At 32.6% G+C, this 15,293-nt stretch overlaps 1 protein-coding gene across 3 annotated transcripts; it reads left to right on the forward strand.

Moving 5' to 3' along the window:
• Window positions 1–6,774: 6,774 nt before the first annotated feature.
• Window positions 6,775–15,201, forward strand: LOC143238090 (monocarboxylate transporter 13-like). 3 transcript variants are annotated; one of them, XM_076478036.1, is made up of 4 exons: window positions 6,786–7,072; window positions 10,481–10,624; window positions 12,889–13,902; window positions 14,204–15,201. In XM_076478036.1, the coding sequence occupies exons 1-4, from the start codon at window positions 6,850–6,852 to the stop codon at window positions 14,344–14,346; spliced, it is 1,524 nt and encodes a 507-aa protein (XP_076334151.1). In that variant the 5' UTR covers window positions 6,786–6,849; the 3' UTR covers window positions 14,347–15,201. The 3 variants fall into 3 exon arrangements, with proteins under 3 accessions (XP_076334152.1, XP_076334151.1, XP_076334153.1); XM_076478038.1 differs by having other exon boundaries at window positions 6,799–7,068; XM_076478037.1 differs by lacking the exon at window positions 10,481–10,624 and having other exon boundaries at window positions 6,775–7,072.
• Window positions 15,202–15,293: the final 92 nt, after the last annotated feature.

A 15,293-nucleotide genomic window follows, 5' to 3' on the forward strand; every position in this document is an offset into this window, starting at 1 on the left:
TACATATTTATTTCAAGGGTGTTTCTTGTTACCAAGAGAAACCTTTCTTGTTTAGTACCATGGCCTAGCGCGTAAGGCGTGCGACTCGTAATCCGAGGGTCGCGGGTTCGCCCCCGCATCGCGCCAAACATACTCGCCCTCCCAACCGTTGGGGCGTTATAATATGACGGTCAATTCCACTATTCGTTGGTAAAAGAATAGCCCAATAGTTGGCGGTGGGTGGTGATGACTAGCTGCCTTCCCTCTAGTTTTACACTGCTAAATTAGAGACGGCTAGCACAGACAGCCCTCGAGTAGCTTTGCGCGAAATTCCAAAACAAACAAACAAACAAACTTGTTTACTACACGCTTGTATAAGATGTTTTAAAAATAATAACAGTAAAAATAATAATTCTATCTCAATAACAAATTCTGAAATATCTTCGAAATTATATTTTGACATTTTGAAATGTATTTAGTCTCATTTGCAAAGAAAAATGAGAAAAATAATTCAAACTTTTCTTTCTTCACAGTTCTGAGGTCTCTTGTCTATCAACAATTAACATCACTTTTATGTTTCTCGTTTTTCTTTCCAACCCAAATCACAGGTTCATACTTGCATATGACATACCTACCATTCCTTAAAATTGTGTGTTTTTCATTTGATTTTTTTCCTCTTTTACTATCAAAATCTCTTCATAGTGCTCGTTTTATTTAACTGACGACGAATCTGAGGGTTGTCTAAGTCATGAAACGTTTGGCATAATTATAATCATTATATGACATAAAAAAGGAACGAATAAACATTTTGAATTGAAAATCTCTGAATAGAAGCACCGTTATGATAGGTTCATTTTGAAACCAAACATGTTATGAATATTCCTAGATTGATTTTGTTCATGAATGTCCTCATGAAGATTCTTATTTCTTGATATTTTATTTTCTCACACTTGATGTAACTTTTCTCTTATATTAGGCTTCTGAGATCCGAGTAAACCCGCTTTTTCTTATGATCCCCGTCACCATCGCTTGTTCTTTCGCTTTCATGTTGCCGGTAGCAAGTTCTCCAAAAGGATTTGTTCTGTAGTATTCTGATGAAAACAAATTTGTAATTACTAAGGATCTCATGTGTAACTTCCGAAATATTCGCATTAAATACTTGAAATATTTTGTTCATACTTGTACATTATTTTTCTGTACAGATAATATGTTACTTGGGTTTACATATTTAAAACGTTATCTTCTTTCATTTTTGTTGGTTATTTTCACCTTACATTCAACTAGTAACATTTTTGCCACTTCAGATTAAGTCCGGCATTTTTCTTAACATCATTATGCGTGGAGTTCACTTGGTGATAATCAATACACTCTGTGTTACTATCATAAACTTGCACACTTTCCCTAATTGGGCTAAACTAACTCCAGGTGTAAACACGGTAGTACCAGTTATATTAAAGATGTTACCAGGCAACACAATTTCATTTCTTGATTATGGTAACCACCGAATAATTAATGTGATTAATTACGTTGCCATTGAATAGTCTTGTGGTTCGTGTCAGTTCCACATTGCACGGTCAAAACGAAACTGGTCTTAAGTTTTGAACATGTGAACCGTATTCGCACATTATTAACAAATAAGCCTTGGCTTGAAACTGCTAACATGTTAGCCCCAAAGAATTTGTAAACATGATCAGTAAATAAACGTTGTATGAGTTTAAATAATCAACTCTTGAACCTGCCTTTTTTAATGGATAGCCTGTGATCTACGATCTCACACTATCAACACGTGAACCTCAACCTTTCGAGATCAACGTTTCAGTTCTTATTCTACACTATCAACATGTGAGCGTGAGCCTGAAAATTTCAAAACTTCAACTCTCATTTTACACTATCAACATGTAAGTTTCAACTTAAATTTCAATACTTTAGTTCTGACCTACACTAACAACACGTAAGCCTCTATCAAAACATCAACACTTCATCTCTGAGCACAAAATAGCCATTTGTAGTTGATATTAATAATTCATTTAATAACAAATAAAGAACTTGTAAATATCTCGAAAACTTAAATTAAACTTAAAAGTGAAATTATCCATTAAATAACAAGTGAACAAAACTAAGTATTTCCCTGTAGACATTATGGCAACGTCTCCAGCCAATACCAGTCTTTATGTATTGCATACGTATTGTGTAAACACAATTAAAATAAATGGTTTAAAAAGATCTATACATTTAATGTTGGAAAACATGGATTTATATTTCGAATTAAACGTTTTATAGAGACGCCACTGCAAAGTGTACAATATATTTAATCTCTGAACAATGAAACCTGGTATGTGATTTACGGACATGTACACCATCGTCTTTAGTGTGGATTTTCATTTTCAACCCAGAATACTAATGTCACATAGATTCTCAATCAATTTAAAGAAAGATAAACAAATATTATTAATTATTAGCTCATTCACTACGCACGTAGATTGTTATCATTTCTAAACAAAGATAAACTTACCGTGCTAACTGCTGCTTGATTCACTACGTGTGTAGACTTTTAACCACTATAAAAAATAAAAAATGACCTTTTATTTCTTCAGGAAACAAAACTTCTCAATTTCTCTCATTTGATCATTTTAACAAGGTTTTGGTATTAACATGAAAAAATTACAAAACAACTATTTATGCCGCTGTCATGACTCTGGTACAGAAGTAACTTTTGTGAAACTGCTTATATGATGGTGACAGTTTTGGCACAACTGTTTATAACACAATAACAACTCTCATGAACTTCTTTATATCTCTGTGTTAATTCTTATATAAAAATGCACAGACTGTTAATGTATATGAATGTGAAAACATTGGCATAACTGTTTGTAACAGTGTAACAACTACAACATAATTGTGTTTACACCTCTGTGACAACTCAAATTTGGAAATGTAGAGCTAGCTCTTGTGACGTTGTTTATGTAATAGTGGAAACTTTGACACAACTGTTTATATTTCTGTGACAGGTCTGATATTATTTAGCATATCTAAATATTATTCATTAATATTTATTAAATGTATTTCGGGTAAACAATAGCTAATATTAATTATCTTCGTTTATGTGTACGAAGGGTTTTCTAAAAAATGCTGTTTTATATAATAATGCAGTGGAGGGTATGAACACATTTGAAAAGCTTTGTCGCAACCATAGGTTTTAATATGTGTTAGCATCTTTGTTGTATTGTTCGCTTTAGTGTTAGAAAGCAAAGTGCGTCTTGTGATAATTGAATAAGCTTTTTACTCTCTGTTACTTAATATAGATGTAATGGGAAACAGGAAATTCCCGCTAGGTTTTCTTTAAACAATTCAAAGTCTAGAAAACAAAGTTTATGGGCAGACGTACTTCACAACACAAGGACAGGTGCACGTCCCTGTCAAGCGATTTTCAACAAACGTCAAGAGACATTTCTGTAACAAACGTGTTGTGAAGCCCATTATATGTGCTGAACCACACAATGTAACTATTAGACCTTGTATCTCTACCATGTTGCTTATCATGCTTTTATAACGTCACATTTTGTTTCTATTGAAATTAAATATATATGTTAATCCTAAAGGAAAAAAAAACACTGAATAAACATTTTGTCACCTAAAAACACCAACCAATAACGTGTTTCTCAACAATAGCGTTATTAGTGCTGTTGTCAAGGTTAAAGGAATCAACGTGTATTTTGAATACTGCTTTACAGTACCATTGAGTCTCAGAAGGATGCTTCAGTCTAGAGAGTCAGAATAAATAGATATTAAATAATAATGTTTGATAAGACCTTGGCATTTATACAGAGGCCCAAAAGTTGGTTACTTCAATAGTGGTATTGATTTATCTGTATGTTACCTCCCTATATGCACGCTTATCTTTTTCAAATCGTATTATGAGTTGTTATTTCAAACAAGATGTTAAAATCCCTTTCCCGTAACAACATTGTGCTTTTCACATTAATATGTCTAAAGTTATTAGCTTCGGGGCATAGGTCTGCTTCAAGCTTCAGAAATTCCTTTCCAAATTAACGTTTCAGAATCGTACGGATTCAGTGTCATTCAGTTATTGTCTAATAATCTCCCAACTGAAACATCCACTGATTAGAGATATGGAGAGTCAATGTTCCACTCGAGTGAAACATTCGACTTTTATGAACATCCTTTTTAAATTACTATTAGTTTTGTTTCTCACGTTTTGCAATGCTCCCCACTTGATTCAGCGATAAAGCGAAAGGCTTATAGCGCTAAAAACCGGACTTGGATACTTGTGATGGGCATTTTCATGCCTGCTTGTGAAGTGTATTCACAAGTTGTGATATGTTGAAACAGGCTAAGACGTTTATAAAATGTTTATTTATTTATTTCTAAAATATGTCTTACGTTACTAGAAATCTAAACTCACATTTCTGATAATGTTAGAAATATAACTAATTTTGTTTGTTACCTCTGTAATTTGTAGTAGTATATGCGTATCAGTCTTTAACTTTTTATCACGGTAGTAAAGTATTTGCAGAAGAAACCTGTAATCCTTGTTTGTTAGATTATAACTTGAAGTAGATTTTCTTTCTTATTCCTCCACTCTTTCACTTCGTATCACAATTCATCAAAAATAGAGTTTGTTGGAAATAGTGAATATTTATGAAACGACAAATTGCTTTTTAGTGGCTCAGCTTTAAGATTCAAGGCTTATAATGAAATAAAAAAACAGGTTTTGATGCCCATGGTGAGCACAGTGAAGATAGTATCTTGTGTAGCTTTATTTTAACAAAAAATAAACTATAAATCTGTTACGTAATTTATATCATTCTCTGTTCTGCACTTTCAGAACTTATTAAAATGTAAAATTACTATTCTTTGGTTTGTAGAAGAAGTTATAATATGTTTGTATTTTTTATAATTATTTTGTTTTGGCTTTTTAATACGTGCGCGTTTGTTTTTCCTGCTAGATAATATTATTTTGATTTGCTGGTGAAGTATAGGTCTTGGTTTTTCATGTCTGTTGCAAAGCATGGTCACTGGTATTAAATAAGCTTTTTTATTTTGAATTGCTAGAAACGTATAACTAATGACAGCTGTATTAATTACGTAGTGGAAAAAAACACGTTGTTCACTAATCAGCATGTGATAATTATAAAAAAAAAATTAAATAGAACACTAAATGCTGAGATCCGGTTGAGGTGAATGTAATTTGACCCATTCATACGTAATTACCAAGCAATTTTTTATCTTCTCTAATAACACAAAAACAGAATAGAGGTTTCGCAGCTTGGCTATGTTATATTATTGATAAACTATCAATAAAGATCTAGAACCTAGAATTGAAGGGGTATATGTTTTTGGTTTTTTTCTCTTGTAGTATGATTATATGTGCTTTTAGAAGGAACTACTTTGTAAGGAACTAGTATTCAAAGTGTTCTGGAAAAACATCCTTGAAACGTTAATTACGATCGGTTGGATAAACCGGTTTCCTTAAAATAATACACTACAATCCTTTTCATATTATCAGGGAGAGTGTTGCACACATGTCAAAATTTCGTAAAATGAACTTGTCTTTCTCTGGTACAGCCGTAATCCTACGGATTTACAACGCTAAAATCAGGGGTTCGATTCCCCTCGGTAGACTCAGCAGATAGCCCGATGAGGTTTTCCTTTAAAACACACACACACACACACACACTAATTAAACTGTAAACTGAATTATTACACTTCGCTCAGAACAATAATATTTTCGTTAAACTTATTAAAGGGGCTGGAAGTGGTTAAGCAGATAATATACTTTGAATTTCAAGGATCAATGGTTCGCGTCTCGCTACTGCATAAACTCCGTTTCGCACTTTGGGTCTCTTTGGAACTGTGCATGCATTGTACGACATACCGTCGAATCCCACTAATCACTTAGACGAGGGTAGTTAAACATTTGGAACTAGATACTATAGCCAAACTATCTTTTTTTTTCTAGTAAAATCAGTTAACAATTAGAAATGTCCATTCACAGATTCCCGGAAATTTTTATTTAAACATCTTCAAAAGCCTACAGTTTATCACTATGTAAATAATGGAGAAATTGTTTGTATAGCATACATGTACATAAAGCCCATTCCTTCCTTGGCTTGCTGTAACCATTACAGTACAAGTGTACACTACAATACAATCTTTAAATAACATCGAACTCTAATTAATCATTGTGTTTTATTTCGCTGTCAATGCTAATGCAACAGTAAATCTAACACACTTTATAAAATTATCAGTTATTACAGGTGTTGCTAAGACAACACCAAAAATCTGATATTTTATCAAACACACAGGCGTTATAAATACGTCAGGAAACTTTAATATCATTTTTTTCGTAAAAAGCCAATATCACATTGTTCATCGACTTTCATGATTGGTAATATTCGAATTTTAAACCACTAAGTATTTCAGGCTTTAATTAAACTCCAATTTATGAAAGATAAATTAGAACACTGACTTTACACGCAAGTTATTAAATTACTTTTATGCCATATTGAACTCTGGAGGTGACGTCAAAATTACATATGAGAATGATAAAAAAAAGAGTGGATAAACAATGTCATTTTGATCTTATATACATGGTCACGTGATGCGGAATATTTTATAGATGGCTTTTCTACATGTTTTTTTATAGAAAGCTTTACGTAATGAGTGACAGTTATACTATATATATATCAAATATATTTATCAATTTAAATAATTAGCATTTTCAGCTTTACATATGTAAAAGGGCAAGTCGGTATTCATTCGTCTTGATATGTCACATGTGTAGCTATACCACTTTTCACTTTACTCCCACTTCTCAGTAAGCGAAGACACCTACGTGCTTTAAACAATATGACGGATATCCTTCCTGAGGAAAAGAGCATGCCAGTTCTCGCATCTGATGAATATCGAGTCTGGATTGTTGCTGTTTCTTGTTCCATGATCGCGTTTTTCTTATTCGGGGTATTCAGATCGTATGGGATATTATACCTCGAGATAATTATAACGTTCCATACAACAAGAGCGCAAGCTTCCTGGCCTCTCAGTCTATGTGCATCCATCATGAACGTGGTGGGTAAGTAAGAAAATATGTTGTTAGATGTTTCTGTTACAAAACCACATTACTAACGTTGAGGTTTAGTCTTCATAATACAGGGTTACTAAAACACTACTAGATAAATCATCCAAATAAATTAAGTTGTACCAGTAAACTACTCAACCTGAACACATCGTTTCATTTATTGGAGCTATTCTGTATAAACATAGTTGTAGCGTTTCCATGAGACTAAACCATATCTGTTAAATACCGCTGATTTTGCATTTATTTTCAAGTGAACAACACTAGTTTGTACGACTGATACAGTGATGAAATTGCTACCGTATTTATTTACAATTAACCGGAAATTGAGAGTTCTATGGCTTTCTAAACCTTGACGTTTGTAAATAATTTCACGTATAAAGTTAAAAGTAAAATAAGCCATTAAAAACTCAACATGTGCCAGTAGAAAATTTTCACCATTTTCAGTAGGGAAAAAAGAAGAAAACAGGAAAATTTCCGTTTTATACCACTAATTGTTCATATACATATTAAGTTTTTCAAAAAATTATGGCGGATTTACAACACTAAAATCAGGGAGTCAATTCCCCTCGGTAGACTCAGCAGATTGCCTGATGTGGCTGTGCTAAGAAACATACGCACTCTGTCTACTAAATCAGCTTGAAGACTTTGTCTCTATGCCAAATCAGGCTCAAGACATCTTACACTACTAAATTAGTAACGGCTAACACAGATAGCTTTCGTGTATCTTTGCTCGAAATTCAAAACAAACGAACTTATCATGAGTAAGTAATAGTAGTTACACATACATCATGAAATTCCTACAGTAAAGATAACTTGCAACTTACCTTTTGCTGGAATTATATGTTCACCTGCTGCTCACTTCAATCATTTTTATTTGTTTTCATCTCTGGGTTTTCATCACAATTTCTCACTTTTCATTAACAAATTTGGTCAAATAATTGAAGCTGTGAATTCATAGATGATTTCCCTCAAATGTTAAACTTCTTATTTCATTTGGCAAAGATGGAGTATTTCCAAATAAGCTTCTCCCATTCATCCAGCTAGTATCTGTCTATTCTGTGTACAGATAGCTCTAGTTGTTCCTTTTAACTGTTTGAGATCTGAGATTCATTTTTAGGGTATAGTATCCATGATCTTATAACATACAAGCATAGCCTGTCAAATATGGTAAAACAAGTACCATCACCCATACCCATAGTATATCTAAACCTAATATTTCATTAATACATTAATAGTGTTTCAACAACAACATTTTTAAACAGGAAAATTTGTTTGCTTATAATTAAGCACAAAGCTACACAATGGGCTATCTGTGTTCTGCCCACCACGAGTATCAAAACCCAGTTACTAGAATTCTTAGTCTATAGACATATTGCTGTGCCACTAGCATGAGAATGATATTTAATAAGTTGCCATATGTGTAGCTATATAATGATAAAAATAAAAATTCAAAAGGTGTAGATACATATACATATATAAAACATTATATTCTAGTGATATGGAATGCCATTAGTAGATTCTAGTATATGTAGCTCTCCATATTTTCAGTCTGTAGAAATAATTTATGTTCATTGCTATAAAACATTTAAAATCTAAAGTTACAATCCAAGTCAACAATCTGTATAATGTAGAATTGAATTGAAAAATAAAAAGTCTCCTGGCAAATAAATTGTAAATTTTTGGAAGTTATAATTCCAATAACCTGGATTCAATTCCTTGATGTGGAGTGAGGATACATAGGTATTTGTGTAGTCTTGTGTTAAAAACGGCAGCAGTCAAATATAATCAACCACCTGCACCATATACAACTCGTTTTGAACTAGATTTCCTTGCGTATTCAACCATCTATACAACCCATTAGACCAAAATGATTTTGTTTGTTTGTTGTCAGGCACAACATATACAATTGGGTGGTGATGACTAGCTGCCTTCCCTCTATCCTTACGCTACTAAATTAGAAACGGCGAGAGCAGATAGCCCTCAAGTAGCTTTGCGCAAAATTCAAAAACAAACGAACAGTGTATCCATCAATGGTACTCCAACCTGTTTTTTTCTTAACTGATCGACCAATCTCTCTTCACACAGTACCTATTTCTTCCACTTCAGGCTTTAAGATTTTATATATGCCACTGGCCTAGAGCTATTTGTTACCTGATTCATATGATTTGAAGTAATTTGTGTATGTGGCAAGGCCTTTCAGATAGGATGAATTAGACAAATGGCCTGCTTGTAGCTTTGCGCGAAATTCTTAACAAACAAACAGTACGAGTTAAGCGCTCTAACCACCCGCCGGGTTGTTTATTTATGGATCAAATACCTTGAGCAACAGTTTGTGTAAGTGAAAAAAAATTTATCTAATTTGTTAGAAATTTTTTGTTTTATGTAGAATGCCCACTTCTTAAAACAATGCTCCAGTTGATTACATCATCAGGTTCTTCATTACAGAAAATGATTTAATAAATGTACTTCTTTTTTCATACAACGTGCTTTATCTTTTCAACGAATCAAATGAAGGGAAAAATAGTAAATAATAAATATTTGTTTGATGTTAAGTACAAAGCTACGCAATGGGCTATCTATGCTCTGCCCATTACAAGTATCGAATCACCATTGTTAGTTTTGTAAGGCCACAAATATATTATTGAGCCACTGGTGGACAACTAATAACTGAAATATTACCATAAATCAATATTTATTCTTTCACGAAAATGGAAATTTTTCTCAATATGTTTTCGCTTCTGTAAACAATGTAGACATCTGACAAAGATAAATTACAAGTAGACATTAGAAGAGTAAACTCAGCAGAAACGAACTAGGAAATTTATTCAAGTCATCAGACACTAAGTCTTAGGAACTTTAACATTTTAGGATAGATTTAAATATTTTAACCTGTGATACTCACAGTTATAACATTGTAACTCATTACAATAAGACCAATATTGTTGTTCTTCGATCTTTATCAGTTGTCGCTGTTATTTTTAAATTTATTCAACATTTCAGATAAATATTCTTAAAGCAGCCTTCAAGGTACAATTTTGGAAATACACAGCTCAAACTTGTACCATAAGAGTGCAATAAATATAGAATATAACGGCCCGGCATGGCCTAGCGCGTAAGGCGTGCGACTCGTAATCCGAGGGTCGCGGGTTCGCGCCCACGTCGTGCTAAACATGCTCGCCCTCCCAGCCGTGGGGGTGTATAATGTGACGGTTAATCCCACTATTCGTTGGTAAAAGAGTAGCCCAAGAGTTGGCGGTGGGTGGTGATGACTAACTGCCTTCCCTCTAGTCTTACACTGCTAAATTAGGGACGGCTAGCACAGATAGCCCTCGAGTAACTTTGTGCGAAATTCCAAAACAAACTAGAATATAACATTCACACACGTCTTAATTTTTTTTACAGGGATATTCGCTGGACTCTTAATTCACTACGTGTCTGCCCGTTGTATTGTGTTCACTGGAATGGTGGTATTAGCCCTGTCATTCAGTTTGTGTTTCTTAGCCCAAAACATGGTGCATCTGATAGTTTTCTTGGGTGTTTTACAAGGTGTGAAATTCTTTTACATATATTTTCACTTTATATTGAAGTATTTGTAGTTCATCGTATTAAAAAATAAAATATACATATAAAGAATAATACTAAGCTTAATGCGTTTATCATCAACTACGTGCCATTAGTATCATGTATAATATTATTGACTGTATCCTGCTATTATTCTGCTATAATTATTATCAGCTCTATAGTTCATAATATCATACTATCATATTGTTACTGTTATCATTGTCAACTCTGATGAACAGTCTCCGAGATAATCTTGTTAGCTAAGTTTCCTACATTTGCTTGTATTACTACAAACTGTATGTCAATAGTTTGATAATAGTTATAGAAAAGTGTCTTACTATTACTGTTATCAGTGATAATTATGTGCCAGTAGCCCAACGACTAATAATCCTATTCCTTAAATACGCAATGGTTACTGTTACTATTATCAATTATGTAGAAATTGTCTTGCGGACAATAGTGTTGCCAGACTACACTACTGACACTGTTATTGTTCTTACATTTCTGTCATTAATCATGTAGATAACACTGCTGACTGAATGTTTCATTGACACTATTTTCATTATTGCTATCAAGTCAGTGTAAAAGATCTAGCAATATTGTTGGCTGCATTTTATGCACTTACTGTTAATGTGACTAAAATGCTGTTTAAATAATTTGATATAAAATATTTTTTACAACTTGAACACTCAAACCTTCCAAAATATTGGAAAACAAAAAGCCCTAAAATTACAATAAAAACAAAATAGAAACCAACCCAACAACAACAGAAAATAATATCTGCAGTTAACTTCTTCTTATAGCAGGAAGTATTTGTCACTGAGTGTCTCACGGTTGTTGTCATTACTTGTTAATATGTCACTGAGTGTCACACAGTTGTTTTCATTACCTGTTAATATGTGGAATCGGTTTCTAAGGTATATGCTGATTGATGAATTTGTTTTAATTTTTACTAACTTTGTATTGGTATTCTGGTAAGAAATATTGTTGATCGAGAATCCTGTTGTTACTCATATATTGTCAATTATGTATCAACAATCTGATAGGTGATAATGTTGATAGATTGCTTTGTTGTTATTATCACTAAATTTGTATTGGTAGTACAGAAAATAATAATTTGGCCAACGCACGCTATTGTCATTATTACAGTTTCTGTCACGGCGATGTAGTACTTTTGGTTCTATAGTAAACTTAAAGTACGCTTTTCAAAAACGAAATATATTATTTCTTGTGTAAATACACGACAGATATTACATATAAAAATGTTCTTCTGCTGCTTTCAATGATTATGTTAGATTTTTTTATAAGAAATTAAATAAAAGTTTGAACAATTATCAATACTTTATATATTATCATTTAACAGATGGCGCGTCGAGGTGGCGTTCTTCGTCAGATCATACAGTTTACAAAAACCAAGTGAACGACCTGATGAACAGCGTAGCTTGACACGTCCTTCTTCTTTAAATAAAAATATATAAAACAATGCGATTGTTAAACCTTTTATCATTTTTTAAATATTTTCATAGCCTATGTGGTTTTAACTATATTTGACCAAAGATTTACTGAGTTATAATTGTGAGAAAATGAAGCTAACATTCAGAGTGCACAGTTGATCAACTTTAAATAAAATACATGTTGAATGAACTCTTAGAGACGTTTTAGGAAAAATCTTTATTTATCAAATTAATTTCAATTCTACAGTGATGTTGTTTTTCCTTTCTTAATTTAAATGAGTTATTTCCACTGTCCCACCGTAGGATCAAAATATCTGATACACCTCCTCAATTCTAATTCAACACATTCACTGCGACTTTCACATGTAAATTGTATTTTAATTTTTAAAATTCTAGCATGAACTGGTAAAGATACGTATGAGTGTTCAGGCATTCTACATCCACACAAGCACGGTCATTGAAGTTCCAATTATAGCTCAGCCGCAATGTACGGAGAAAAGATCTAACTCATATATCTAATAGCTGTAGTAAATGTAGAAATAACACAAATTATCGAGAGTTTGTCTTTCTTTGAAATAATATATATTTGTAAAAACCCGTATATAAGAAACAAATATTCGTAAAGTACAACTGGGCTCATACAATAAATTGAAAAAATTTCAAAATAATGTAGAAACAGATACTACTTTAAAAAGTATGTTATTTTTATCATAAAATTTTAGGAAAATAATTCATATTAAATATAATATAAATATGTATGGGTACGATAAAGAAGCTGTTACTATCAATCTATAGGCACTGCCATAGGATTTGTTTTTCCAATGCTTCCAGTCATCATAAGCCGGAATTTTCACAAATATCGAGCTCTTGCTATTGGACTTACCTTTTCTGGAGCCACAATAAGTTCTTTTATTTTCCCACCACTTTTCGAACATCTTCTCTACACTTATTCACTTCGAGGGACTCTACTGATAATCGGGGGTGTCGTTTTACATGCTGTCTTTTTTGCAATCGGCCTCCAGCCGGGCTCTTTAATTCCTTCAAAAACGTTATCACACCAAACTACTTCACTGACTCTGACGTCAATAAACGAAGGAAAAAGCTCTATTAAAGAAGAAAAAATTGAAAATATGGCACCAAATGAGTTATCCATACAATCACCAGTAAGGAAGGATGATATTTTGATCATAGATATCATCGACGTGCTACCTAAAGAGGGATTGTGTGAGGCTAGTAATGAAAATGTTCTTAAAAGGGAAGACTCATTAAAGGACAATGGAGTAAAAAAACAGCTAAAGGTTAAAGAGAAAAAATGCGCAAACAATTTTTTAGCGGCTCTGAAAATTTTATTTTCTCTTTGTTCAAGCTCAATGTTTCTTCTTATCGCCATAACCCATTCTGTGTTTTTCAATACAATACACACGTTTCTTATGATAATTGTGGATTTTGCGGTGGATAGAGGAGACTCTGAGGAATCAGCAAGTCATCTAATTATAGAATTTTCAGCCACTGATATATTTGGATCTGTATTATTATCGTGGATTTCTGATCGGTTCTCCATCAAGAAGAAGAATTCCATAGTACCCAGCATTCTTTTACAGGGAATTTTGTTTGCTTTATTTTCTGTAGCTAACAATAAACTGGCGATGCACCTCCTGTGCTTAAGCTTTGGTATGCTTACAGGCTTGGCACGAGTGTTAGTTATCGTGGTTGTTCCCGAATATTTAGGACTAGAAAATCAAGCCATAGCTCAAGGTCTACTGATGTTTGTAGTTGGAGTAACATCCATGGGCAAGCCACTTTTGATAGGTAAGTTCGTAAATGTGTTGTAACCGTTAGGCACTAGGGTTTGCTAATTATTTATTTATTGCTGCAACTATAATATTATTTTCAAATTAAAAATAAAATGCTATCTTATAAAACTCTGGTGTAACGATTGTTGTACAACAGTTTGTGCCTTATCGTATAAATTTAAAACATTCCTTTACTCAAGCAAGTAACTACGTACTTTAATAATACATAGGCAAACAAGAATTTGTGCTTATAAATCATTGTTTTTGCCTACCTATTATATCACTCACTATTATATTTTATATTTTTGTTTAAACAGGATATTTTCGGGACGAAACTGGATCTTATGATAATGTTTTCCTCATTCTCGGAGTTCTGAGCATCATTGTTGCTTTATTGTGGCTCTTAGAACCACTACTTAAACGACAACGAGTGATAACTAGCCAACAGAAAGTAACATAACTGCTGGGTTCGGTTTTTCAAGTAACAAATAGAGTATAAGAGCCATTGGCTGTCTGTTGATAGTTACATTTTGAAATGACTGTGTAAATCATATGATTTGGATTTCAAGATCTGAGCCCAGAAAAGAATTGATTTTCAAATTATAGAAAAAAATTGATAATACTTTTAGCCGAGAAAATTCCGTGTAGTTTTTTTATTGAATCTTAATATTAATAGCATTTTGGTGATATATATGTAAACAAAACTGATCAAACTAAAATGACAGTATGATAACCTAGATATGACAGTTTTTATAATTTCTAGCAGAATGAACATATTCATCAAAAAAGGGAAGTTTATTATATATAAACCTTTCAGAACTTATTTTGGAATCGTTCTTGAATTAGAGGTTGAAACCAGCAGTAATTATCCACAATAATAACAGAATAAATTAACGACAGTACAAATTATACTGAACTTCAACTAATAATGATAATAATCGAAAAAACATTTTGTTCATTTCTTAAAGATTCTTAACAATATTGCATTTTTCAGTGAATGAGGTTTATCTTAAAATATACCAGAGTAATGATACAACAACCATTTTTATTGTTTGTTTCCTAAATAAATATTATTTGTATTTAATCGTATTTTCTCTTTTAACTAATTAATAACAGTATTGAAATGGGTGTATAATAAAGTAAGAATTTTTTTTTCATTTACAAACATTTTGACTATTTTTATAACTGATAATTTATCTCATCAAAACTGATAAATTGAATCCAATGATAATATGCAATAATTTATATCTACTCTGATACGTTTTGTACTTTTTCTTCGACTTCCTTTACAAATAAAGATTTCATTAAATTCCTATATTCAAGCTCCAGTGATGGATAAGCCACAAAGACTATAAAACAGGTATTTGTTCGTTTGGATGTGGTCTCTGGAAGAAAAACTTGAAAAGG

This window comes from Tachypleus tridentatus, chromosome 13 (assembly GCF_004210375.1).
Source record: "Tachypleus tridentatus isolate NWPU-2018 chromosome 13, ASM421037v1, whole genome shotgun sequence".
Lineage (NCBI taxonomy): Eukaryota > Metazoa > Arthropoda > Merostomata > Xiphosura > Limulidae > Tachypleus > Tachypleus tridentatus.

What these genes read in the sequence shown, in the direction of transcription:
- LOC143238090 (XM_076478036.1), top strand. Translation starts at nt 6,850, where the DNA reads ATGACGGATATCCTTCCTGAGGAAAAGAGCATGCCAGTTCTCGCATCT. An exon ending in ATCCATCATGAACGTGGTGG is followed by an intron (nt 7,073 to 10,480) that starts GTAAGTAAGAAA and finishes TTTTTTTTACAG; the next exon opens with GGATATTCGCTGGACTCTTA. An exon ending in TTTCTTGGGTGTTTTACAAG is followed by an intron (nt 10,625 to 12,888) that starts GTGTGAAATTCT and finishes ATCAATCTATAG; the next exon opens with GCACTGCCATAGGATTTGTT.